Source organism: Hordeum vulgare, chromosome 4H (genome assembly GCF_904849725.1).
Source record: "Hordeum vulgare subsp. vulgare chromosome 4H, MorexV3_pseudomolecules_assembly, whole genome shotgun sequence".
In the NCBI taxonomy this organism is placed as follows: Eukaryota; Viridiplantae; Streptophyta; class Magnoliopsida; order Poales; family Poaceae; genus Hordeum; species Hordeum vulgare.
In genome coordinates, this window is record NC_058521.1 from 471,344,447 (window position 1) to 471,371,597 (window position 27,151).

Here is a 27,151-nt window from a genome sequence, read left to right on the forward strand (position 1 = left end):
CAGTGTTTTGTCTATATATCCACACATGCACTCTGTTTCCAATCAATACAATTATAGCATGGATAATAAACGATTATCATGAACTAAGAAATATAATAATAACTAATTTATTATTGCCTCTAGGGCATATTTCCAACACTATATTGGCTCCAGCTTCAAGCTAGAAGACTCTTCATTTTATATTTCTGAGAAATCATTTTTGAGTTAATAGGAAAGCCAATACTATTAAAAGGGGGTGAGGTAGTTAAATGAAGTGATTGCTCAAAGTGCTAAAAGTTAGCCACCAAAATACTGCGTCATTTTCCAACATATCCATCATGTCCAATTTCCACATACTCAAATTTGGTGTCACCAACTTCCACATTTTGGACCCACCGAGTTTGACCTCAAACAGAAACCCTAGACATTCCCACCAAATCGGTGCAACCGAATCCATATCGGTGCTACCGAGTTCAGTGTGACCAACATTTTGTTGCTTGGGTACACAAAATCGGAATTTATGAGTTTGACTATCGGTGCCACCTAGTTTGGGCATCTGACCGTTAGCCATCGTTTCGGTGCCACTGAGTTGTGTATATCAGTCTCACCGAGATTCAAAAGTTCTGCCTTTTGTGCTAATCGGTACCACAGAGTTTGTAACTTCAGTGTCAGAGAGTTGGGCACTTTATGTGTAATGGTTGGATTTCGTGTGCTACCTATATATAATCCTTCACCCACCTCTCACTCATGGGGGAAGCACTCATAAAACACTTCATAGCCAGGTCCATTTTCTGAGAGAGAACCACCTACTCATGTGTTGAGAGCAAGATATTCCAATCCAACCATTTGAAACTTGATCTCTAGCCTCCCCAAACAGCTTTCCACCAAATCAATCTCTCCTACCCGTGCATATTTTGTGAGAGAGTGATTTTTTGTTGAGGAGACTATCTTTAGAAGCACAAGAGCAAGGAGTTCATTGATCCACCACACCTATTACCTTTTGGAGGGTGGTGCCTCCTAGATTGGTTAGGTGTCGCTTGGGAGCCTCCTACTTCGTGTTGTGGAGTTGAACCAAGATGTTTGTAAGGGAAGGAGATCGCCTATTTCGTGAAGATATACCATGAGTAAGGCTAGTCCTTCGTGGGCGGAAGTCGTGGCGGAATAGACAAGGCCGCTTCTTCGTGGACCCCTTGTGGGTGGAGCCCTTCGTGGACTCTCGCAGTCGTTACCCTCCGTGGGTTGAAGTCTCCACTAACATGGACGTAAGATAGCGCCACCTATTGGGATCATGCAAAAAATCGTTGTGTAAACCTTTCTGTTTGATATCCTAATCTCTACTCCTTTACATGTGCAAAGTCTTTACTTTTCCGATGTCATATATGTTTAGTAGCATGTGTAGGGTGCGCTAGACTTGTTAGAACTACTGAATTTCTGCCTTCCTAGAAATTGGGTTAGGCTAGGAATTTTATCTTGACAAGTAGTCTATTCACCCGCCCCCTCTAGACACATCTTCTATCGGTCCCTCACCTGTGGTATCGGGACTTGTACCTCTTCTGTCTGTGCATCTCGTGGCTTCGGGATTTTGCCTCTTGGTAAGCGGAAGTACCACTCGGGTAGCATGGTAGTACTGCTTGGCTGGTACTGCCGCTCTCTACTTCCGGCCCCACTTCCGCTTACGTTTTTGTTTTTTTGATTCTATTTTGAATGCATTTTTGGGTGGCGTACTTCGCGGTACTACTGCTCCGGGCAGCACTGCCGTACTGCTCCCCTCTGTCTTATTCGTGTGGGCACCGGTCCTCTGATCTCCTACCACCTTCCCTCCTTCCTCCTGCTCACGGTGTCCCTAGCCCGGTGGCGCTGTCGGGCACCATTCCTCTGGTCTCCTATTCCTTCCGCCCCTCCCTCCATCCCTCTTGCCTCCTCCCTCACCCAGCAACCCCATCTATCCTTTCTAGTTCATGTTCTTCTCTTCTGTTTTTTGTGATTCAACGATTAGACCACAGATTGGATATCCTGAGTACATTTTCATTAGTAGTTGTTGCATATTACTACTCTCACTGCATTTTCAAGTATATGTATGAATGGATTGTGATTTATATGTGTATGTGGTAATGCTTCTACAAGCAAATGATGGGAAAATGTTGTTTGAATTTGTGATTGGATATCGTCCACTGATATAGTGTTGTGTTCCTGCAAATGATTGAAGAAAGCTAAGATATTACCAACAACTTTAGAGTTTAGTAGTTGAGCTCATTATGGACATATTTCTTATACACTAGGTGATTATCCTAATGTTGTATAGTCGTTGAATTGCGTATGTGTTAACTATGATTCGCTTACAATGCCATATTTTTCCTTTGCAAAATGATTATGTTCCCTACAAATGTACATATAACTGTTTTACGGTCAATTAGAGTATAAACATATTTACTCAGGTCCAAGGGGCATTACGGACAATTCACAACCAAATCTACAGCTCCACACTCGTTTGAACGAAACAACCTTTAGCTTTTCCACAACAACTTTTTAACAACAGCTTCTCCAGAATCTGCTGATCAACCAAACACACACTGAGCTTCGTCCTCCTCTTGAGCCATCAAGTTCAAATTATAGTTCTCCTATCTATACTCATAACAATAGTATACATAAGATTATTTTTTATAAAGGAAATATATTAATATCCGAAGATATCAATTACACCCAGCCTCTGCAAAAATGCAATACCCTAATGGCATTACGGATGCACACAGCCAAAAAAGAAAAGAAGAAGCTAAAGAAGAAAAGCCCCGCTACAGAGTTCTAGTCATTGCAACACTAGTACAACCACCACCAAAACAACACTTCAAGTCCAAGTTCTCCAAAAGCGACGCCTTAAAGTAGGAAACAGTGCACAAGCGCCACCGTCACCCGATCTTAGATCTTGGTTTTCACCATGAAGATAGTCCCCGCTCTCAAAACAATGTCTTAAAGAAGGCCACTGTCAGACACAACCAATTAAAGCCAAGCCTTGGATTTTCATCTTGAAAGGTAAGAACTTGAACCATCACATGTGCTGTCACCCCCACTTACATACCATTGCTATGAATCCCGAAACTCCAAGCAAGTTCCTCAGTGCGGTAGGCTCCAATCACCATTACCATTCCTCCAATCTGAGCTTCCATGACAGTCTCCACCTCTGACTTCACCCTGGAGCAAAACATAGCTCCTGATGGCAATATATAGTAGAGCTTCGCATCTCTCCCTCTTTAACGGAGGACCAATGGGACGACTGAATCCCATCTGATCCGGCAGTCTCCAGGCATAACACGCACATGGGAGTTCGCCAGCGGAGCCTTCCGGAAGCCGAAATTCCAGCCAGATCAAAAGTACATGCGTCAGGTAGATCTTCGTCTTGATGTAAGAGGAACCCTAGGACCATGAGCCGCCGCCCGAGCCCCTCTACCGGTCGGAAGCCCGACCACCAACCGCCAGCTAGCAGGGCACTCCCGGTTGCCACGGAGGCCGGCCTAAAAGCCACAAGCAGACGGTGTAGGTTCCCAGCCAGATCACATCCGGAGGAAATAGGAGCCATGGCAGGCCACCCGCGCCATCGGAGTCTGCCAGCGCCTCCAGCAAGCATGGCAAGAATGTTGCCCTCACTGCCGGTGAAGGCCTCTAACACTACGAGACATCGAATCTAGGGAGAGGAGGGCGAAGGGAGGGAGTTTGGGGGCGAGGGAGGAGAGAAACGGCCCCGCCGCTGCCATCCCAGGGCCGGGTGTAGCTTTGCCGACCGGCCCTTCGGTGGCGGCGACGCGGGGGGTTGGCGGTGGGTTGTGGCTGGGCCGATCTCGGCTAGGGTTTCCCCCGAGTCGCTTGGTTCGAGCGACACAGGGGTCGGGGTGGGGCCATACAAAAGATGAATGGCTAGAATACAATCATAACAAGAATACACATGAAAAAAAAGTATATAAGGCTACCATGGTAGTCATTTCAAGAAATGGGTGCCATGACACCATTTGGCAGCCATTTCAAGAAATGGGCAATAGTAATCTCTTGCTGTTTTGGAGGTATTGATTGCCATTGTGCAATTTGATTTGGTTTTAAAATAATGCACGACTTGGTTTGGTTCAGTTTGAATGTATGTGCAATCAAATTGTTTTGAAGTAGAACTGGATCCATGATTAGAAATGGTTTAAAGTAGAGCTGGATCCATGGTTGTGAGTTTCTTATTCAGTAGAGTTGGATCTTTAAACTCATAACATTTCTTTTGTTACTTAAAATGGAGGCATCTATTGTTAGTGAAATTGGGTCACTATTGTTACTGAAATTCTTTTACCAAATTACAAAATTGTTTCAGCCAATTGGAGTTACTGAAATTGGACTACTCCCAAATTATTAAGTGAATTTCGTTAGATAAATCCAGCCCCCCCCCCCCCCCGCTAGGGCGGCTCGGATGGAAAGCCTAAACCGCGTCGTCGGGCACCTCCATCCCCTTCCTACCCTCCGTCGCCGCTGGAGGAAGCCGTCGGGCAAAGCCTTGGACGGCTGACGGCGGCGGCGGGGGATCTCTTCTCTCCCACGTCGGATCGGGGTGAGGCGGGTCACCCCATGGCGTCAGGGCGCTTCTTCCCGATCTGCGTCGCGGCGGCGCGACGGATCACCTTCGACGACGGCGCAAGGTTGCGGCGTGGGGCTCGGCGGAGGCGGTGTAGTTGCAGAGCTTCGGGTAAGATCGGGTGGTGCTCGCTGCTCGGCGAGTTTGCGTGGCCGCGGCAGCCTTGGTCGTGGTGGCCGGCGACTCAATGGATCAGCGGCGGCGGAACATGGCCGGTGGCAGCTGCGATGTTCGTCTTGGATCCCAGGGCGGCGACCCTGGAAGGTGGCGGCATGTGAAGCTCGGGCTTGCCACGACGACATGGCGTGGTGCAGTCCTTGTCCAAGGTGAATATGCACCGGCGATCTTGTGGTTTTTTCTACTGATTGGTTCGGGTCAGAGACGGTGACGAGCGCACGGGATCCATCTCGGCGCCTCTCGCAGTTTGGCAACGAGGGTTGGAATCCCTTCCCCCAGGCTCCAGTGGAGGCACACTCAGGCAGTGGCCAGTGCGCCAGGGCTCCTACGGTGGCAGTGTTGTCGTGGACGGTCGCCGAATCTAGGCGGCTAGATCTGGGGCTTTGAAGGCGGTCGGGACGGTGCACAGGTTGTCGGGTGGATTTCTTTGGGATGGATCCGGGTGAAAACCTGGTCTGCGGTCGGTGGCCGGAGCCGATGATGACGGCGTCCATATCGTCGTTTCCTTCATGAAGGCATCATCGAGGTGAAGCTCCTAACTCCATCCAATACCTCCGGGGGAAACCCTAGATCAGCAGATCGGATGACGGCGACACTCTCGTGTCGTTTCCTCCTTGGGGGCATTATTCTTGGAGGTGTACGCGGGCTCGAGGGACAAGTGGATATCATCTTTGGTGGAGCGGTGCTTCATCCTGCATATCCATGGCGGTGGATCTCGACGGCGTGCAACAGTGGAGGCTCGGCGTCTGATATGTGGCGATGGACTCGCGCAGGAGGAGGACGTTGTGTGGCGTCGTGGTGACGTCGATGGCAGAGAGGCATGGCAAGGTCAATGCGTTAGTAGCTGCTTTGAGGATGGATCGATGGAAGACGGTGGTGAGGCCCTTGCAGCGTATACGTTGGTGCCCACTGGGAGTGCGTCGGACCGGTGTGTCACCCAGTCTCGGCGTTGTGGCTTGGATGAGGCATCCGGCTTTAGATGTTAGGCTTTGGTGCGATGTGTGTTTGTTATTTGACCCGAACATTCGTCATCCCTTCATCAAGGGGATAGGAGTAGCGGCATGTGTTACCAAGATGGTGCCCTGAGACTTACTGATGTATTACTTTGTAAGGTTTTATTGAATAATTAAATGGTTGCATGCATCGTTCAGATGCAGAGGCCGGGGTACATCCTCCTTTTCTAAAAAAAGAAAGATAAATCCAGCCAATTGGAGTACTCTGAAAATTAAAATGCATCAAAGGTGAACACCACTGTGGAGAAATTAAAGTTGGTCTGAATTCTTGATCCTAAAATTCTGCTTCCACATTTATATTTTGATTGGATTCCCAAGACATGACACACAACACATTTATATTTTGTCAGGTGACAGAACACATGCGTGGGGAGGAAGATTGAAATTTCTACTAAGGGCATCACCAGGTGCACTTCAGCGAGGAATATGGAAGTTTTGCATGTTTTTTGAAGTTGGAGTGTACTGAACACTGATTTTGATGTACAGTTAACTGACCAATGAACACCGAATCTGGAGTACAGTTAAAAATGATTGTCAAGTCTCAAGGTGGTCATAGGTAAGTACTACATACACCCACAGTTACGCGCCTAAGCAAGTGCTTAAATACGTCTAGGCTCTAGACGATAGCAAAATGCCTAACGCATAACTGCGTTTAATCTACGCACAAGCATGTGCTTTGATAAAAACCGCAAGACGGTTACAAAACACGCACAATTAACGTCTAGCACCTTTTGAACTATGCTTTATATCAACATATTATATTTCACAATTTTCATTCTTATTTACTGTCAATATTTACAAATGGCAAGAATGTTCACTCAAGGCTCTCTTTTTGTCAATCATGCATATTCTGCTCCTTTTTCAACAAATGGCATGAATATCCGAGTATTGATCTCGATCTCAAATGGTGTATTGACCATTTTTTTGCTCCTGAACATGTTCAGTTAACAAGTTCAGTGCAAATCTTCAATATGACTGATTGAGTAAATCATTTTTTCACAAGTTTATTGTTACTGGAATTGTACATTTAGTAAACTAGTTTACTGAAACCAAACTGATCATTACACTTCAGAAATTTCTTCTGATGCCAATTGTAAGGGTGATGATCTTGTCTGATTGCTACTAACAAATTCTTTCGGATTAAACTTTTCCTGATCAATTTTATATACTACTGCATCTACCAACAGTAGCAGAGGCGTGGCTGAGCCGCTGAGGACGCCGGGCAGACACGGCACGAGTTCGTGCAGGCGTCAGCGTCGGATTGGGGATCACAGCGGCCGGGGACTTGGCAACCGCGGCCGCGAGGAAGCGGGGCCTGGGACGCGAGCAGGGCGACGAGGGATGCGCCCCGGCGTATCTCTTCTCCATGCAGGCGGCGACGCAGGTGCGCCTTGCTCGCGTGACGGTGGCTGGGGCACAGCGGTGGCGGTGCTGCCGCGGGAGAAGGGGTGTGTAATTAGCAATAAGTTTAAAAATCAGAGGACCTTTTTTGCATAAATGCAAATGAACTACGCCAGTGACGGAGGGAGTATGTATTTTTGCCTGCGGCGGTGCCCAGTGCCCTGCGTGGAGTATGTATTTTTGATGGTTCTGAATTGAGTTTGCGTAGATAACTTGCTGTCATCACGATTTATTTGCTATCGACAGAGTAGATCATCAGTCATTACAGTACACACGAGCAAGTATGCCACTACTCGCGGACGTGGCTCCCAAGGCGCACGGTGATCCCGTCAACATCCCTGACGTAGCCGACCTTCTGCCCCCAGTTCTTCTGCTCCGGCGCGCTCACCGGCACCGCCCCTTTCTCCACGGCCCGCCGGTACGCGGCGTCGACGTCGTCGTAGTCGAAGCAGATCTCCACGGGCCCTCGCTCGCGGGGCGACTTGGGCAGCTGCACCTCGCCAGTGAGCGCGTCCGTCTCCCTCTGGTGCAGCGCCGTGAACGCGATGGTCGTCGAGCCGGTGTCCAGCTCCGCCCACCTGCGCGCAGAACAGAACAGACGATGCACACACATGTCATTCTCAGGTTGCCCCGGCGGCCAGCTTGGGTAGGCCTAGGTGCATGCATACGGTGATGGGGATTACTTCTGCGAGTCGTCGACGCGGCGGACGTTGTAGCCGAAGGCGTCGGCGTAGAAGGCGACCGACTTGGGCACGTCCTTGACGTAACACACGATGTACGCGAGCTTAGGTCTCACCGCCCCAGACGCCATTGCTCGTCCCTTGTAACCACTTTCAGATGGCACGGTGTTTGCCTCGAGTTGTTGTGTCTTCCTTGGCTCTCTCGATAGCTGGCGCTCAGCTCTCGCCAGTGGTTTGCCTTTTATTGCGGCCCGTAATCTCGGCAGCTTGAGAGGTGGCGCGCATGCGTGCAGTGTTCTCGACTCTTCTCTCCACGTCGCAGATCTACCACCCTTCTTCTCGATGACACGCGTGGACTGGGCAAGGTTCCTGCCGAGCACCGGCTCCACAGACAAAAGTTTTAAGAGGTAGGCTATTTGTTTCCAAGGAGCAAGCGACGGATTCTTTTCCTCGCCCATCTCTTCAAACTCGCGAAAGCTCCTGCAAACACGTGCAGGGGTCCCGCGTACATGGGTGCCACGTAGCACCGAATTCTCAGTAGGTGGCACTGCACGTAGCCACAGACCACGTCCTAGTTTAAGAAGCAGGGATGCCAACTCGAAGACGAACGTCAGAGTCCAACCCACATACGAGCACCATCAAATTGCCATGTCTGGAGCCCAGGGCGCACAGCCCAAGGGAGCTTTCACGGCGACCACGTACAGGTCGGCGGCAGCTCCCGACGGCGCGGAGGAGTGCCAGCAGCATCAGCCGCCAAGAACAGAGGTACGGTCGAGCAAGGACGATCATGGGTTGCCGGTGAAGATGCTGGAGGAGAAAGTCGAGGACGCCACTGGGAAGGGCGGCCCGGTGTTCGGCGCCGGCACGGAGGACGGCAAGCCCGACCTAGGCGTCACAGGCACGGGCCGAGGCTAACTGCTAATCTTGTTGTAACATGGCGTGCTGTGCGCAGCCCATCTATGAATCACAAACTGTGATGTACTTATAGTATGTAATGTAACTTTGAAGGAGTGGAATAATGCCAAGTTTGGTTTCAAATAAGTCATCAACTTATAAGTTGAAAAATGCAAAAAGTGACTTATTTTACCAAACAGATCCAACTTATAAGTCACCCCAACTTATAAGTCATAAGTTGCTTCACCCCAACTTAAAACTTACAAGTCATCCACTTTTACATGAAAATGTGATTTATAAGTCAGATGACAACCAAACAGGCGTGACTTATAAGTCACTCGTTTTAAGTCACCTGACTTATTGAAACCAAACAGGGCCTAAGACAACTACGAAGTACGGAGTAGATCGGAATAAAAAGAAAAAAAAACACTGAATTCCAAGGCGACTCTCCTTTTATCTTTGTTCACCTTCCTCCTCTAGCCATCTTCCCCGACCCCCATCTTCGGCGCCCGCCATCATCGCCAAAATAAAAAAAATCCTACCCACTTGAAGCATCCATAGTCCGCCCTTATTTTAAATCCCACTCCGGTCCACAATGGCAAGCTTGCGGAGGGCGGCCTCGTCCACAAAATCCTAGCCCTAATCATGGCAGCTCGTCCACGGGAGAGAGTGTACGTCGTCCACGAGACTTTCTGTACATTTCGATGCACTGCACGCAGTACCACGGGGAGTAGCAAGGCCGCTATCGTGGTCCGACGTGAATCTTTCCCACGGCTGGCACCTAGACTCTCACCGCGTTCCGGTGTCGCTGTCGGCGTGAGCGCGTGCAAATGAGATCCGTAAGAGGCGTGCACAGCTCACGTCGAAACAGCGCCTTGACGAGATACGCCCAACTGGGTTGTGTGGTTGACGATGGAGCACAACGTGTGTCGCCGTGGCGTTGTCTTGCTCGATCGCCGCCAATTTTGCACCGCCGCCCCCGATGGTGGCGCAGGAGGATGAGGAGGTGGAGGCGGTCTGCCCGGCCGCACTCTGAGGCACTCCAATGCGCCCTGGAGGAGTTCCAGCGCGAGGAGGATGCACACTGGCCACGCATGGAGAAGGCACTTCAATTTCTGACGACAGTGGACCACGTCTACCCTCCAACACCAATGCATCCACCAGTGGAGCTCAAGCCCGAGCCCGAGCCTACGCCGGCACCACCTGTCACCATGGGGATTGGGGAGGTACTGGGAGGTCATGTTGCCATAGTGGCTGAGATTGCGGCAAAAAAACACATATTTGATCTGTTGTCGAAATCAATTCATGATCTGGACTGCTTTTGAAAAAAAATACACAAACTGACCGTTCTGTGTGGCGCGTGACAGCCCGCTGCACTACACTATGCAGCGCCATGGTCTTAGGCGCCGCACGTCCGACCAACGTGGCAGCCCGGGGCCACGCGCGGCCCTACAGCCAACCGTGCAGCGCCGAAGAGCTTGGCGTCACACAGTATAATGTGCAGTGCCTAGCGCTTAGGCGCTGCACATTGACTTAAGTCGCATCGGGTCAGCCCTTCCCACGCAGTTCTTCCCTCTTCCATGCAGTTCCTATTTATAACAAAGAGCAGCGGCAGCGCCCCCTTCGACCCCCCCGCACACACACCCCTCTCAGATCTGTAGATTTCAGCCGTGGAATCGATCTCTAACCCCTCCTACTAGGTAAACTCCTTCGTTCCCTTTCTTTTCCACCATAAATTCATTGCCATTTTAGAGATTTGTCCAAGATTGGGTGGAGCTCGTGATTTTCTTGGTTTGGATCTTTATTTGTACAAGATTAGGTGTTGTGATTTAGGATGTGTAGTCATAGTGGTACTACCATAATATTGTTCATTAGTTCACAATATATTATTCTTGTTAGTGAAACCCTATATTGTTTAGTTTTCTAGATATATATGAGATGCCTAATTCTATAGATAATTATGAGATGTTGAGTTTTGTAGCTGTCTATGGGATGTTGAGTTTTTTTTAGATATATATGAGATGTTGAGTTTATTTGAAATATGAGATGTTGATATGAACACATATGAAATATGCTAACAAGTTCTTATTCATTTTGTAGGTATGTCTTCACCTGGTTCGATGACGAGGCCGCCGTGCGCCGACCAAGAGGACATGCCAAAGAAGTGGATGGCGACCGAGTTGGACAAGACCAAGGAGAAGGATGTGCCCACACCAGCATGTTGGTGCGGTGATGTTGGCAAGGTGAAGGTGTCCATTGACCGTAAAAAAGAATGGACAGAAGGCAGAAGATTTTTCGTGTGTCCCAACTACGCACATTATCGTGCGCGGCCAACTAACGCATATGACTTACCACTGGTATGTTAGATGTGACATCCAAATATGTTCAATTGGTTTGAACTCATATTACTAATTCAAACATGTCTTTTATGTAGTCGCCTCCGCCTCTTTGAAAGTACTTCACTTGGATAGATCAAGAAGTACCCCAACATGTCCAAGAGGACCAATATCGAGACGCCACATGGAGGCAACGTATTTTCAATGAATCTTTAGCATGTGAGGAGGAGAGGGAGCGTCATGAGAAGGAGACAAAGGAGAAGAAGAAGCGTGGGGAAGAGAAGAAGCGCAAAGAGAAGGAGGCTCATCAAGAAGAGAGGGCAAGAACGCATGCAAGGGCTCATGATGCACAAGAAGAGGACGAGGCACGCGACAAGTAGGGAAAATAGCCACGTACTACTCAGTTGACAGGGGGTTCATTTCAACCGCGTCGGTGATGGACTTTTCACATTGAACTACTTAGTGGACTTTTCAGGTAGGCTACCATTTGCTTGGCTTGTGCTTGCATCATTTTTCTTTGATCTCTTTCTTGGTTTGCTACAAGTTCTTGTGTTGTGTCCCCCATCATTGCACTCCCCACAACGGGATTGCTCACAAGCCTCTTGGAATTGGTCGGTGTGGATTCCCGACCGCCACCATGGCCCCATCCGCCCTATAAAAGTTTGCACTAAAGTGCCTCATGCAACATCGATGGTGCAAATTTGCATGTCGGGTAATGTTAACCACCACCACGTTTAGAATTCCTGGATGGCGATCCGATATGACACAAATGTCCCTTTCAGCCGGTAATACCCTTGTTCTCAATTGATGCAAGAACCACTCTCACTTATCATTGTTCTCCACCTCAACCAAAGCGAAAGCCAAAGGCAACACCAGGTTATTGGCATCACTTGCTATTGCAACCAATATAGTGGCATTGTATTGTTCGGTCAAGAACGTGTCATCAATGGCGATGACGGGCCGACAATGCTCAAAAGCCCTCACACATTGACCAACGGCCCAAAATGCACGGCCAAATAATCGGACAGTCCTCCCGTTGTGAATCAATGTTTGGTGCCCGTGAGGCTCGACCACGTGAACCATGTCTGGGTTTGTGGCGGCCATAGGTACCAACAACTTAGGGAGTCAGTTGTATGTTTCCTCCCAATTGCCATACAACATCTTGAATGCGGCTTGCTTCGCCTTCCATGCCTTGCCGTACTTCATCTTGTAATGAAAGATGACTTTCACCTCCACAAAAAAAACAAATTTGGGGTGTGTAATTTTTTTATTGTCCATGCATTGTTCTCACCCGATTTATCTTTTTTGCTCAGAGCTGCTCCGATGTCCAAATGATTTGAAATTGGAGTAAACCTCACACAGGAATTTTTCTACCATGGATTTTGTTTTTGGAATTTGTTGAATTTGTTTTTTTTTGTGATTTGTTTTCTCACCGGGTTTAGATGAGTCTCGGCACCAAGACACTTTATTCAATAATATTGCAGTTTTAAAACTTGGTACAAACTGAATATTAGACGTGTTGCATGATTCAAAACCTTGGTCTCAACAAATCCACATGCATGTCATTCACGACTAATGATGATGTCTTTGTTGGTTGTTGCGGTTTGACACACGAGCACGGGGATGAGTGGTCGATGGGCGCAGTTTGTGCAGAGAATACCTCCTCGTATTACTTAAACAAGAAAACATAGAACAAACTATAACACACAATACAAACTGGAAGTCTAAGAGGGTGCTTGGATACGTTTTAGTCCCATGACTAAAAGTAGTGGGACTGAAACTTGGTAGCCTCGTCCATGCTTGGATCCAAATACTAAAGAGACTAAAATCAAGTTAATGAGCATTTATTATCCTTAAAACCCTTCAATCCAGAACTCGCATGTGTTAAAGGAGAGGAGTTAAATGAGGAGAGAGAGGACTAATCCATATTTTAGTAGGGGTACCCCTGACTAAAAGATTTTAGCCTCAAGACTAGTTTTAGCCTCTCTTTAGTCAGGGGTGCTTGGAACTTTAGCCTCTTAAAAAGACTTTTTTTAGTCAGACTAGTTTTAGTCCCTTGGATCCAAGCATCCTCTAAGTCAACTCTTGAGAGCATGCTCATGCACACAAAAAAAATATTTTTTTGCAATATCAAAGTGAAAGCACAATTGCCAGGGCTAGTCCTCACATTTGAGGGCCCCGGTGAATAACGATAAGATACAAATAAATACATACAGGTTTGTGAGTGTGGTCCCTTTTAGTGCTCTATAGATATCGTCCACTTCAAAGGTCCATGTTAATAGCATTTAGAATAATTTATTTAATTAAATCATTTTCTAAACTAATTAACATGTGTATACTCATTTTAATGGGACCCTAAGCAACGATGGCCCTCTGCGGCCACCCATGCTGAGGGCCGGCCCACACAATTGCTTTCTAAGGTGGTTTTTAGTAATTAATAACAACATATGTATCATTGAAATAATGATTCTATCCAAGTATATTTCAGAAAAATTTAAAGATGCATTGGCTAAAGGATTGTGAGAAGAAACCCCTTAATGCATGGAAAGGAATAGGATTGGCCAAGCTTCCAGCAAAAGGATTTTATATTTTTATATTTTTGATAAATCAATTTTGAGTCTATAGGAAGGCCAACATTATTAAAAGGGGGTGAGGTATTTATGATGAATTGGTTGATCAAGTGCTTACAGATTGCCACCAAAAATACTTACCATTTCTCTCACAAAATTCTCTCTCCAAAGCCTACACATCAAAATTGGTGCCACCAAGAATTCCATTTCGGCCCTACCGATTTTTCCACACACATAACCTTTGCCAAACCCTAATATCTCGGTACCACTAACTTTCATATCGATGCCACCGAAAGTCACTCACCAACTTTCTGGTCTGTTGGTTTGAAAAATCAGAATTTTTAAATTTTGAAATCGGTCTCACCAAGATTTAGAAACCGTCGTAGATCACCAAATCGGTACTATCAAGATTCATATGTCGGTCTCACTGAGAATTCAAAAGTTGTCGCCTTTAGCGCAACTAGGTACCACCGAGATTCATTTCGGTGTCACCGATTTGGGCAATAATGTTGTAACGGTTGGATTTTGGGAGATTCCTATGTATACCCCTCCACCACCTCTTATTCGCAGAGGAATCACTTAGAACACAAACACACACACACACACACACACACACACACACACACTTGCCATATCCATTTTTGTGAGAGAGAGCCACCTAATCATGTGTTGAGATCAAGGGATTCCAATCCATCCATTAGAAACTTGATCTCTAGCCTTCCCAAGTTGCTTTCCACCAAATAAATTTCTCCTACCCATGCCAAATCTGTGAGAGAGTGATTGAGTGTTGAGGATACTATCTTTTGAAGCACAAGAGCACGGAGTTCATCGCTCTACCGCATCTATTACCTTTTGGAGGATGATGCCTCCTAGATTGGTTAGGTGTCGCTTGGGGGCCTCCTACTTCGTGTTGTGGAGTTGAACCAAGAAGTTTGTAAGGACAAGGAGATCGCCTACTTCGTGAAGATTTACCCCGAGTGAGGCTAGTACTATGTGGACGTAAGCCATGGTGGAACAAAAAAGTCCTCTTCTTTGTGGACCCTTGTAGGATAGGAAGTATGTCTAGAGGGGGGGGGGTGATTAGACTACTTGAAAAGATAAAAACTTAGCCTTTTCCCAACTTTAAGTGTGGATCCGTTTTAGCAATTATGACTAGTCAAGTGCACGCTACACATACACATCTAAGAGTATAGAAGCGCAGAGTAAGACATGCAAATGTAAAGTAGAGGGTAAGATAGGGAGATCAAACACAAAGGTTGACACGACGATTTTTGGCATGATTTCGATAGGTGGCGCTATCGTTTAGTGGAGACTTCAACCCATGGAGGGTAACGCCTGCGGGAGTCCACGGAGGGCTCCACCCATAAGGGGTCCATGAAGAAGCGGTCTTGTCTATTCCAGCACGGCTTTCATCCACACAGGACTAGCCTCACTCACGGTAGATCTTCCTCACATAGGCGATCTCCTTGGCCTTACAAACATCTTGGTTCAACTCCACAACACGAAGTAGGAGGCTCACAAGCGACACCTAACCAATCTAGGAGGCACCACCCTCCAAATGGTAATAGATGTTGTAGAACGATGAACTCCTTGCTCTTGTGCTTCTACAGATAGTCTCCTCAACACTCAATCACTCTCTCTCCAATTTGGCAAGGGTAGGAGAGATTGATCTTGTGGAAAGAAACTTGGGGAGGATAGAAATCAAGGTTCAAATGGTTGGAATGGAATCTCTTGATCTCAAAGCATGAGTAGGTAGCACTCTCTCGGATTAATGGATATGGGAAGTGTAAGTGTGTTCTGAGTGTTTCTTGTGCGAATGAGAGGTAGGTGGAGGGGTATATATAGGCATCCCCCAAAGTCCAACCGTTACAACATTATTGCCCAACTCGGTGACACCGAAATGAATCTCGATGGTACCGAGTTGCTCTAAATGTGGCAACTTTTGAATTCTCGGTGAGACCGATATAAGAATCTCGGTGGTACCAATACGATGACCTAGACGAGTTTCCAAATCTCGTTGAGACCGATTTCAAACTCGAAAATTCCAATTCTTGTAATCTTCTCAACAGAAAGTTGGTCACTGAATCTCGGTGGCACCAATGTGAAAGTTGGTGGTACCGAGATGGTAGGGTTTGGCATAGGATTTGCCAAGTGTAAAATCGGTAGGGCCGAATGGAAATTGTTGGTGGTTTCGATTTTGTAGGTTTGTGTTTGGTTAGAGATATTTTGTGGGAGAATGACTCAGAATTTTTTGTGGATATCTCTAAGCACTTTAGCAACCAATTCATCATAATACCTCACCCGTTTTAATAGTATTGGCTTTCCTATGGACTCAAAGTGATTTCTCACAAATGTAAAATGTAGAGTCTTCTTGCTTGAAACTTCAGCCAATCCTATTCCTTTCCTTGCATCAAGGGGCATCTCCTCACAATCCTATAGCCAAAGCATCTTTCAACTTTTTTGAAATATACTTGAATAAACGCATGAGTCCAATGATGCATATGTTGTGATTAATTACCAAAGCCACCTTAGGGAGAAATTGTACTTTCAATCTCCCCCTTTTTGGTAATTGATGACAACATATAGATCAAAGCTTCAACAAAAGATATAATCAATGATTTGCATTGACGCTTTGAGAAGTATGTGAAAAGCAAGAGCTCCCCGTAAATGTGTGCATTATTTTAAATTTTCGTTTGAATTCAAATGCACAATCGATTAGGATCATGGGTTACTCTTCCATGTCACATACAACTTGGTGGTGCGCATAAACGATATGAATGAATAGTAATGCACATAACACCAAACAAGCAAGTGAATGATCATCAAGTACATAGCTCAAAGGTAATAACGTGGTAGCATTGAACAATCATAGTGTATTATCAAACACTCCTATAAACATATAAATTCATCGAAAAGACCAAAAGTTTTGAAAAAACAAATGAGAGCAAATAAAGTGCAAAGCTCTCCCTCTCGAAGCCCTATTTGATATATACACTTCTCCCCTTTGGCAACAAGTTACCAAAAAGTTCAAAGGTATAGAACTAAGCGTCTCTCTGGGCACTATCTCCTCCAGTAGCTGATGATGGAGTGGACAAGACAACATCGGCAAAGGCTTCTGCGGAAGTCACTAGAGCTGGAGGTGTAGACACTGGACGTCCAGGAGCAGGAGCTGAAGGTTGAGCTGATGAACATGGTCATGCTTCTAGAACTGGCACAACTGCTGACCTAGTCTGGGTCCTGAACTGAGTAGTGCTAGGAAGTGGCCACTCTTCATCATCACTATTGTAGCATGGAGTCTTCACAGAATCAACTTCACGCCGGAGCTGCTCAACAGTGGTAGTCAACTCCGTCACCTTAACATCCAGGTCATGGAATTTTGTCTCCACGATCCTCTCGAGGCTCTTCTGATTCAGCAAGATCTGAGAAACTTTATTCTCCATCCCTTGGATGGTGCTGACCAAGAATGCCATCTGCTCATCTCTGGTCTAAGTTGTGGGGTTGGAGCTGGAGCATTCCTAGCAGCCTCTACAGCTGTTACCTCTGCTGCCTCTCGAGCAGTAGGTGAGCTAGGATGGCTATCGTCCATCACTACTTCATTGTCTTCAAAATCAGGCTGAAGTGGCAGGTGGGGACAATCAAGTAGATATGCATGCTTGCCAATCTTGGCATTGATGAGCATTTGAATATATGGAGCATATCCATAGGATATCTTCTGATCCGCAACAGTCCTCTTGGCAGTCTCAAATATCAAGTCCATCACTCGGAACCGGGAGTGGGTGTCTAGATGATGCAGCATGTTGATAGAATAACCTCTAATCATCTTACCATTACCTGATTTGGCATCAGGGTGTATCTCATGATGGTTTTCGTAGTGGGTATTCCTGCACGCAAAAAGTAGCGAGAGCCAAATTTGTGAGACGACACAAACTCATGAGGCACTGGCTTGAACATGTTAGCCATGGTGTTGTGGTTCATCTTGAGTTGTGAGTACACGCCCAAGTCTTATTCTTGAGCTTTTGGAGCACCAATGATAGTGGCCCACTCATCAACTGTAGATTCATACGAGTTACCCTGAGTCATCCAAACAATTCTTCCATCTGAATAGAAATGAGCGGTGGAATAGAATTGCATGATCAACTCATCGTTCCAAGCAGTCATCTCTTTGCCAACAAAAACTTCAATATCAACCATCCTGAAATTTTCTCTCACATGGGGAAAATAATCTTCATTGTCCTTGATGTATTCCCAATCGACATATCCCATGTCGGTGAGTGCTGGATTCTTATGAAGCAAAACTATCTCATAGAAATCTTGTTATTCTCTTGTGTGAATGTCGGGATCAACAACAGTTCTCCTTCTCACAACATATGGATCAACGGGTCTCGATTTCCTCATACCTGAATCTTTCCTCTTCTTCATATCCTCAGCACTAGGATGAGTCGCATCATGAGTTGGCAGATGAGGTCTCAGCTTCATAAGCACATGGGCATCCTCATCTTCCTCTACAACAAAATCTTTGGATGCATAACCTTTGTTCTTCTCTGCTACATGACTATCCTTTGTAGTCCTCTTGGGAGCTACAATATTCTTAGGAGCTAAAGACTTCTTGGGAGTTGAATGCTTCTTTGGCATAACATCAACCATCAGCTTTGTCTTCTTTGGAGGAGGAACCTCAGCTGGAATTTATTCCTCCTCAACATCAACAGTTTCTGCCGGATCTTCATACATTGAGGTTGGTATTCTAACAACATGGATAGTTCTCTTCCGGGTTCTTTTCTGACCTCGCTTCTTTGCAAGCCTAGCTTCTAGAGCTCTAGTGTCAGCAGGTTTAGCATACCACTTCCCACACTCTTCTTGATTGTGGTCTTCTCCTTCTAGTTTTGGGGAGAAGATTCTTCACGGATGAAGTGAGCATCTTACTCGTCAGAATTAATCTTCCTCCGACGGCTCATGACTCGGCAGGGGGAACCCACCGCATCAGGCGACACGGGAGCGACCTCGATCCTCCCGAAACCCACCATTAATGGTCGCTCCCCACCACCCCCTCCTCATTATTCGCCCGCGACGAGATATCCTTCCTTCGCATAGGCATCTCCTCCCCTCTCACCAACCCTAATCCATCAGATCCCCTTGTGCGACGGCGGAGGAGAGACGGGGAGGCCGAACAAGGCGCGCTCGTCCTGCAACGATGGTGGCGGCTCCAATGGCTTCCCTCATGCCGATTCCGGTGGCTCATCGACCGTTCGTGGAGCTGCACTCACTGGAAGCGCCAGAGGAGATGCTGCGGGTGGTCTGGGGGCTCTTCCCCGATCGATCCGAGTGGCCGGAGATCTTGGTGGACATCATTCACAACTCCACCTTCGAGGAACGGGCGCTGTTCTGCGGAGACGGCGGGGGGATGGACTATGAGCTGATTTTTTGGGTGATTCAGGAGGCGCAGGCGACGGATCCAGTTCAAGTGACGCGGTGGCGCACGTTCAAGACGGAGAGCCCCTCCCATCTCAACATCGGACCGCTGCCGGTACTAGAGTTGTCTCAGCTTCCTCCCGAGGCGTTGCCGCCGGGGGTCAGGCCACCCCGCATCCCATGACGAAATGGCTGCTTCGCAGCCTGGAACCGCCACCATGGCCACGGGATCGCGGTGAAGTTGGCAATCATCGTATTCAGGTACCTTGTTTCCGACCAAAATCATCTAGCAGTTGTAACTTCTGTGAGAAATCCTATTGTGACCATCTGGTCATCGAGTCCCAAGTTAGTTCTCAGGTGTTAGATTCTGTGATTGTTGACCCTGAGGATGGAGTTTCTACTACGGCCAGATGGTCGTCTCCAGCGAGGGAAAAGGTGGAGGGTGACCATTTGGTCATTGATTCCGAATTTATTGCTCAGTTTTTAGATCATATGCATGTTGACCCTAGGGATGGAGTTTCTACTCTGGTTAAGCTAACGTCTCCGGCGAAGGAAAAGGTGGAGGTGGTAGACAAATCCCCAAAAGCAATGTGATCAACCCAGTAAAAGTGGATTTCGGTCCCTCTCCAGCTCCTGCACCTCCCATCCATGGATGTGTGGTCGAGAGGAAAGCACGTTTTTGAAAACCGTCTTCCCTTGTGGGAAACGTTTCTGACGAGGTGACTGAGGAATTTTTGGGCAACTTTGGGTTATTCCTTCCCCTGTGCGCCGTCGGCCTCATATCAACCCTTCATCCCTTCCTCCGAACCCTAGCTTTGCCATACCTAACATCTTCTGGATTAGGAAGGATCTCTTCCGATCCAGAACTTTCACCAGAGAAGATTGCTTCCCTGTGAAGCACCTTGGCCGATTTGATCCTACCCCAACCTCATTCAAGCTCTCAGTAGAAGGGATCGGCCCAGGATCTCTATCCTTTGCTGAGGTGGTTATGGGAGGGATGGAGGCTGGACGCCAACAACAGCAGCGGGAGCCTCGCCGCCAACCTAACAAGAAGACTATACCTGCACAAGGGGGGCAAGCCCAACCCCCTCAACCTCCCCCTTCTGCTGCTACGAAGCCCCAATCCACAAACAAAGGGGGAGGGGGAGTGACTTGAAAGCAGGTTGCTAGAGGCAATCAAGCTGTGGTGGCGCCAACAACACATGTGTTGGTGACCCCAAACCCTCCTGCCGTCCAAGCTCTGGATCCAAGGTACAAGGAGATGACCTGCTTCAACTGTAGCTGGCCTGGACATTATATTGGTAATTGCATTGATCCCAAGAAGTGTCTCATTTGTGCGGGAGGACACAATGTTAACAACTGTGCAGCCTGGGCTCGCAAACACCCCACTGCGACGTACTTTGGGAGCACTGTTGATGGTCTGGGTTTCTACCATATTGATGTGCCTATTTCTATAGAGTCTAGCTGGATGAACTATAAGAATTGTGCATTACTTCATGTTGTAAGGGGAGAGGTATCTTCTTCTGAACTGTTGATGCAATTGAATGGGATATTCTGCAAGAACAAGGATTGGCCCTGGCAGATAAGAGAACTAGAAGATAAGAAGTTCATGTTAAGGTTTCCTCCCTGGAAGAATGTTGATGATCTGATTGAGTTTCTTCCTTTTGACTTACCTATTGATGGTGTCTCAGTCAAGTTGGTTGAATGACAGGGTATGTTGAATCCATATGGTGAACTAACTGAAGCATGGATACAGATTGAAGGGATACCTCCAAAGTGGTGTGCTTGGAAAGTGTTTGCACATATTACTTCATGTTTTGGTATACTTGTGGATGTAGACTGGAATGGCATTTTTAAAAGCTTTTATGAAACCATTCGTGTGAAGCTAGCTTGTAGAGACCCTGCTAAAATTCCTTTTGAGAGACTGGTGGAAATGAAGAAAAAGCTATACCTGATGTTTTTCACTGTGGAAGGGTTTGATCAAATTGGAGATGAGGATGAGGATGATGGAGTTGATACTGATGAGGAGGATCCTGGCAAAAGCAAAGGAGAGGAAGAAGATTATGAAGGTAATCTGGATAATACTGATAAGGACAGTGTGGAAGATGATACAAATCCTATAGATGAACTTGACAAGGCTAATTTCACCAAGAAGGATACCCCTGCTTCTACCTCTCGCAACAAACAAAGGAGTGTTGGTTCTGCAATTGAATTCCATACCAAGATGATGTTGGACAATGCTCACAATGCCATCATTGAGGAAATCAAAAGCTGTGGAGGCCCTGATAATTCTGACAAGATGGATGAAGATATGATTTCTCCTATGAGGGTCTTTTCTTCACTCCCAAAAGATGGGGAACCAATGTTTGTCCATATGGACTACTGCTCTGGGCAACTGAAAAACTTTGACATGGCTGACTGTGATTAAGAAGAATGAGCTACTCGACAAGAGATGCAATGCTTACCTGAGGAGCTGATAAAAGCTATTGGCTCTACTAAAAGATCTCTCTTAGATACCTTGGAAAATTTTGATTCAGAGAAAAAGGGGAGATTCCAGGAAGGGGCTTTTGCCAAATGGGGTCCAGTGTTAGCTAGCATACCAACCACTCGTCAGCATGGAGATATCAACATTATGTATAAAGCCAAAGCCTATCAGAAGAAAAAGAATCTGGAGATACCCCCATCATTCAAAGGTAACTCTTTTTCCTGTCTAGATAAGTATAACCTTATGGATCAGGCTAGGAAAATTGTATCTGTATTGGTAAAAATGATAAAGATCAAGATGCTATTATTGATGACATGATGGAGAATGAAAAACTTAGATGCCTTCAATTTGCTGATCTTAACCCTAAGGTTGTCCTCCCTGCTAATCTAGATGTGTTTTCCAAACTCATTCATCACATCCTGGTTCTAGTCCTAGATCGAAAACAGGGGGCACTGTTGTTTTAGTGAAGGATAATCCAACCCTACTCACAAAACGTAAGCCTTGTGGCTGTCACATCCCTTTAAAATCTCATGATAGGAGCCTTTTAGAATATCAAGGGTCTAGGGCAACATGGGAAGATATAGTGCCTTGGAGACTTTCTCCATAATCATAGAGTTTATTTTGTTGGTTTCTTTGAGACTAAAAGAGAGATGATTGATAGCCATATTCTGAAAACCATTGCTTATGGTGGTGACTTTTGCTGGCATACCTTACCTGCTATTAATAGTGCTGGTGGCATCCTTGTGGGCCTTAGAATGACCTTTGTGAAATTATTGGTTTTATTAACAAAAATTACTATGTGATAGTTACGATTAAGAATAAAGAGGATGGTTTCTTAAGGCATTTTATTGCAGTTTATGGCACTGCTTACAATGAGCACAAAATGGAGTTCATTGCTGAACTACATGATGTCATGCACAATTTGTCTTACCTTGTTCTCCTTGGTGGAGATTTTAATTTGGTTAGATCTATATGTGACAAAAACAATGGGTTGATCAATAACCAGTCCACTTTGCTTTTTAATAATTGAATTAACAAATGGGGTGTCATGGAGATTAATACTGCTAATAGGAGCTACACTTGGAGTAACAATCAGGATGACCCTATTTTTGCAATGATTGATCGGGTGTTTGTTTCCACATCCTGGGACGATCACTTCCCATTGATTGTTCTATCTGCGCTCCCTCGAGTTGGTAGTGATCACACTCCACTCCTTTTAGACACTAGAGCTTGGAGGGTTACGTCCCCCAAACCTTTTCGGTTTGAGAAGTGGTGGCTTGACCAACCAGATTTTAAAGAGCTAGTTTGCAAAACTTGGAGTGATACTGTTGTTTTGGGTAAATCTATTGATAACTGGATGAATAAAACTAGGATATTATGGAAAAAGATTAAAGGTTGGAGTATTAATCTAGAGGCTGATATGAAAAAGAGGAAGAAAACCCTTCTCCAAGAGTTTGACATTCTTGATGTTTTCTCTGAAACAAACCATTTAGATAGCAATGATAAGATTCGTATGGAGGAGATTAAAAGAGAACTAGAGGACATCTGAAGGAAAGAAGAAACTGCCTTGTGGCAACGACCCAAAGATAGGAGGATCAAACATGGTGACAAGAACAATAAATATTTCCATGCTTTAGCTAACCATCGCCATAGGAAGAACCACTTATATGAGTTGAATGGAGATGATGGCCTAGTTCACACCACCAAAGAGATGCTTGATATTGCCACTTCTTTTTATAAGAACCTCTTTGGTTATGAGCATAAGCATAATATTTGCTTGGGTCCTTCCTTTTGGAAGGAAGAAGAGATGGTTACTCCTGATGAGAATGAGGCATTACAAAAGAATTTCTCCGAGGGGGAAATTGAAGAGGCCATTTTCAAATCCTATGCACATGGTGCTCCATGCCCTGATGGCCTTTCCTTTTTGTTCTATCAATCCTTCTGGGATTTGATTAAAACTGACTTTATGGCCTTAGTTAAAGATTTTGAAGAAGGGAAACTTGACATTTATAAGTTGAATTTTTCCATTATTGTCCTAATTACTAAAGAAGCCGATGCCAAGGATATGAAGAAATTCAGGCCTATTAGCCTTGGGAATTGTGCACTTAAGATCCTTACTAAAGCTATAACTACCATACTATCCCCCATTGGGGATAGACTGATTTCTCCCCACTAAACTGCTTTCATCAAATGGAGATTTATTCTAGAGAGTGTGGTGTTGGCTCATGAAGTAATTCATTAAGTCAAACGATCCAAGACTCAGGGGCTTGTGCTGAAATTAGATTATGAGAAAGCGTAGGATAGAGTTAGCTGGGAATTTCTTTTTGCGATGTTGGAGTCGAGGGGCTTTGGAACTAAATGGATCTCTTGGATTAAGAGTGTTCTCCTGAAAGGTACGTTTAGTGTTTGTATTAATGATATGATTGGCCCCTATTTTGTTGGTGGCAAAGGTCTTAAACAAGGGGATCCAATTTCTCCCATCCTTTTTAATCTTGTAGCTGATGTTTTTTCTAAAATGTTGGCTAAAGCAACTCAACAGAACCTTATATCAGGGCTTCTGCCTCATGTGATTAAAGGAGGGATCACCAACTTACAATATGCTGATGATACTCTCCTTTTCCTAGAAAACTCTTGTGAAAAAGCGAGAAACTTTAAGTGGATCCTCTCTTGCTTTGAAAATCTTTCTGGGATGAAGATCACTTTTCATAAGAGTGATCTGTTAAATATTAACATTGAGGATAAGGTGGCTAAATCTTTTGCCAAAAAATTTAGTTGTAAGGTTGGGTCTTTCCCTATTAAGTACTTGGGTGTGCCTTTGCATTATGACAAATTGCGGAGGGAAGATCTTTAACCAATCATTGAGAGGATCATTAGATGTATTTCTAGGTGGTTAGGCAAACATCTTACCTACAAGGGAAGCTGATTCTTTTTTGTGCTTGCATTGTTAGTATTCCTGCTTACCTTATGGCAGTGATTAAGTTCCCAAAGTGGGCCATTAAAAGCATTAACTCACAAATGTCACATTTTTTCTGGGGGAATGTGGGGGACGAGCACAAATATCACCTTGCTAATTGGGGTTTGATTACTAGGAAGAAATCCTTTGGGGGTTTAGGGTTACCTAACCTTAAAGAGTTTAATATGGCTTTATTGGCCTCCTGGGGGAAGTGATTTTTTGACAATCAGAAAAAAGACTGGAAAGATATTATCTCTTTCAAGTATAAAATTGAATCTCCCAACATTCTATGTTCTAAATCTGATAATAGATCTTCTTTCAGGAAGAGTGTAACATGGGATCTTAATGCCTCGAGGACATTCTACAGGTGGAAAATTGGTAATGGTAGGAGTATTAAGTTTTGGCATCATGTATGGGTTGTGGATTGTTCCATGAAGGTTTAGTTTTGGGATTTATTTTACATATGCAACCAACCTGACTGCAATGTCTCTCAGGTTTTGCATGGTGTAGATCTTAAACTTTCCTTTAGAAGATGTGTTGATAGTAGAGGGATTGATAAATGGAACCAATTACTTGGTATTATTCAAAAGATCCCTCTATCTGACTCCCCTGATGTTCCAATATGGATTTTGGAATCAAAAGGGGTATACTATGTTAAGTCATTTTATAATGCTATTAACATTGGTGGAGTGGCTTCTGCCATTGGTGACAAATAATGGAAAATTCTTTGTCCACAAAATATCCATGTTTTTCTTTGGCTAAGTGTGTATAATAAAGTCCTAACCAGATATCACTTAGCTAAGAGGAAAACTGTTGATGACCCTTCTTGCTTATTTTCTAATGAACTGGAATCTGTACAACATCTATTCTTTGACTGTGTTGTGGATAAATGCATCTGGAAACTTCTCGCGGATTCCTTTCAAATGCCAACTATGTCCTGTTTTCAAAACATTTGTGCCTTGTGGCTAGTTCATAAGAAAAAGCCAGTTCATAACATGATTGTGGCTGCCTCCTTATGGAGTATCTAGAGACTAAGAAATGAATTTTGTTTCCAGGGCCGAACTTGGAAAAGTCTGGACTGCGTCCTTGTGAAGCTTTGAAGTTTTCTCCGGCGATGGCATGTTCTCTGCGACACCACTGAGGAGGTGGTACTGCGGTAGTTCATCTCTAAACTTGACAAATTTAGAGGGGAACTTCTCTGCATCGCCTGGAGGAGCTGAACGTGAAGTTGCTTGTGTTTCTGTTAAATGGCTTTTACTCTACTTAGCGATTATGTCTTTGGCTAAAACTTTCGTCTGGGATGTTTCTTGTGTGTGATGTTCTGTGTTGGTTTTATGGATGCAAACTCGTTCGACTTATGCTTCATCAATAAAAATGGAGCAGGCGGAACCCCTTTTATTAAAAAAAAATCTTCCGCTTGCACCTAGTAGCTGCCTTGGGCAAGCCGTGGGAGCTAGGAGTACCTCGGTCAGAAGGTGTCCTCTTAGGACTAGTGCGTGAGTCAGTTTCAGCACCGGGCACACTAAGGTTGTTTTGACTATCCCATGAACCTGACATCATGACAAGAACAAGCAGACAAGCAAACTAGAAGATAAGGAGACCGTGTGGAAAGATATAGAAGAGCTGGGATGGATGAGCATCACAAAATTGCAACAGTTTTGTCAGTTTTGAACTCTGAAAATTTTAGTTTTAACATTCAGCAAAAGTGGATTTTGGTTCCACTGAGTCATAAATTTCCGAGCCACCGAGACATATGTTCTCATTAATAGAAACTTGGCACCCTTTTCGGTTTCACCGAAAAGGAGAACTCGCTTCCACCGAGAACATTCTTAGTAACCCTAAAACCAAAATTGCTAAGACCAATTTTTGCAACTCGGTGACACCGAGACTCAATCTCGCGGACTGTTAACCCTAAAGTTTTCTTTGCTCACTAATCTAAGGAATTTTTGTGCTCCAAACAGTAAGTGCAATAGTGGATAGATAATGGCAGGACCTATTTGCATAGAGAATCACATTTGGAGCACGAAAGGAAATTGAATTTGTACCCTAACTTGGCGTGGATTTGCTATGGCGGCAACGATGGTGAAGAATTTGTTGTCGGCGAGGACTCGTGTGGCGAGGGCACACGGGAGGATCAAGAAGACGTCGGGGGGACTAGGGCGCAACAACAAGGAAGTGCGGCCATTCAACGTTTGAAGTGATATTTCGGGTTCCACGGATATATATATATATATATATATATATATATATATATGTGTGTGTGTGTGTGTGTGTGTGTGTGTGTGTGTGTGTGTGTGTGTGTGTGCTTGTTGTCGGTGACACCGAGGCGAGATTTTCGGTGCCACCAAGTTCCACAACTGTGTGATTGATGATGAGATGATGAATATACTTCTTGCTCCCCGTTGGTTAACCCAAGATATATATATCTCCTTGCTTTCGGTGACACCGAGATAAGATTTTCGGTGCCACCAAGTTCCACAAATGTGTGATTGATGACGAGATGATGAATATACTTCTTTCTCCTCATTGGTTACCCCAAGTGGAAGGTTGAGATGTAGTCAGCAACAAATTTCCCTTACACGGAGACTTTAAGGTTATCGAACCAGGAGGACTCCTAGGATCAACAAGTAGGTGTCCCCTGCCCTGGCGCAAGCACAAGA

General features: G+C 45.4%; 2 protein-coding genes across 2 annotated transcripts; one reads left to right on the plus strand and one right to left on the minus strand.

Moving 5' to 3' along the window:
• Positions 1-7,344: 7,344 nt before the first annotated feature.
• Positions 7,345-8,075, minus strand: LOC123446645 (uncharacterized protein Mb0911c). Its single transcript, XM_045123213.1, has 2 exons — positions 7,851-8,075; positions 7,345-7,745 (listed from the first exon to the last, which is right to left on the minus strand). The coding sequence occupies exons 1-2, from the start codon at positions 7,976-7,978 to the stop codon at positions 7,457-7,459; spliced, it is 417 nt and encodes a 138-aa protein (XP_044979148.1). The 5' UTR covers positions 7,979-8,075; the 3' UTR covers positions 7,345-7,456.
• Positions 8,076-8,443: 368 nt separating this feature from the next.
• LOC123446647 lies at positions 8,444-8,911 on the plus strand. The gene has a single exon (XM_045123214.1). It carries the CDS (start codon positions 8,496-8,498, stop codon positions 8,760-8,762), a length of 267 nt encoding a protein of 88 aa, XP_044979149.1. The 5' UTR covers positions 8,444-8,495; the 3' UTR covers positions 8,763-8,911.
• The last annotated feature ends 18,240 nt before the right edge of the window (positions 8,912-27,151 follow it).

What these genes read in the sequence shown, in the direction of transcription:
- LOC123446647 (XM_045123214.1), top strand. Translation starts at nt 8,496, where the DNA reads ATGTCTGGAGCCCAGGGCGCACAGCCCAAGGGAGCTTTCACGGCGACC.
- LOC123446645 (XM_045123213.1), bottom strand. Translation starts at nt 7,978, where the DNA reads ATGGCGTCTGGGGCGGTGAGACCTAAGCTCGCGTACATCGTGTGTTAC. An exon ending in CGCGTCGACGACTCGCAGAA is followed by an intron (nt 7,746 to 7,850) that starts GTAATCCCCATC and finishes TTCTGCGCGCAG; the next exon opens with GTGGGCGGAGCTGGACACCG.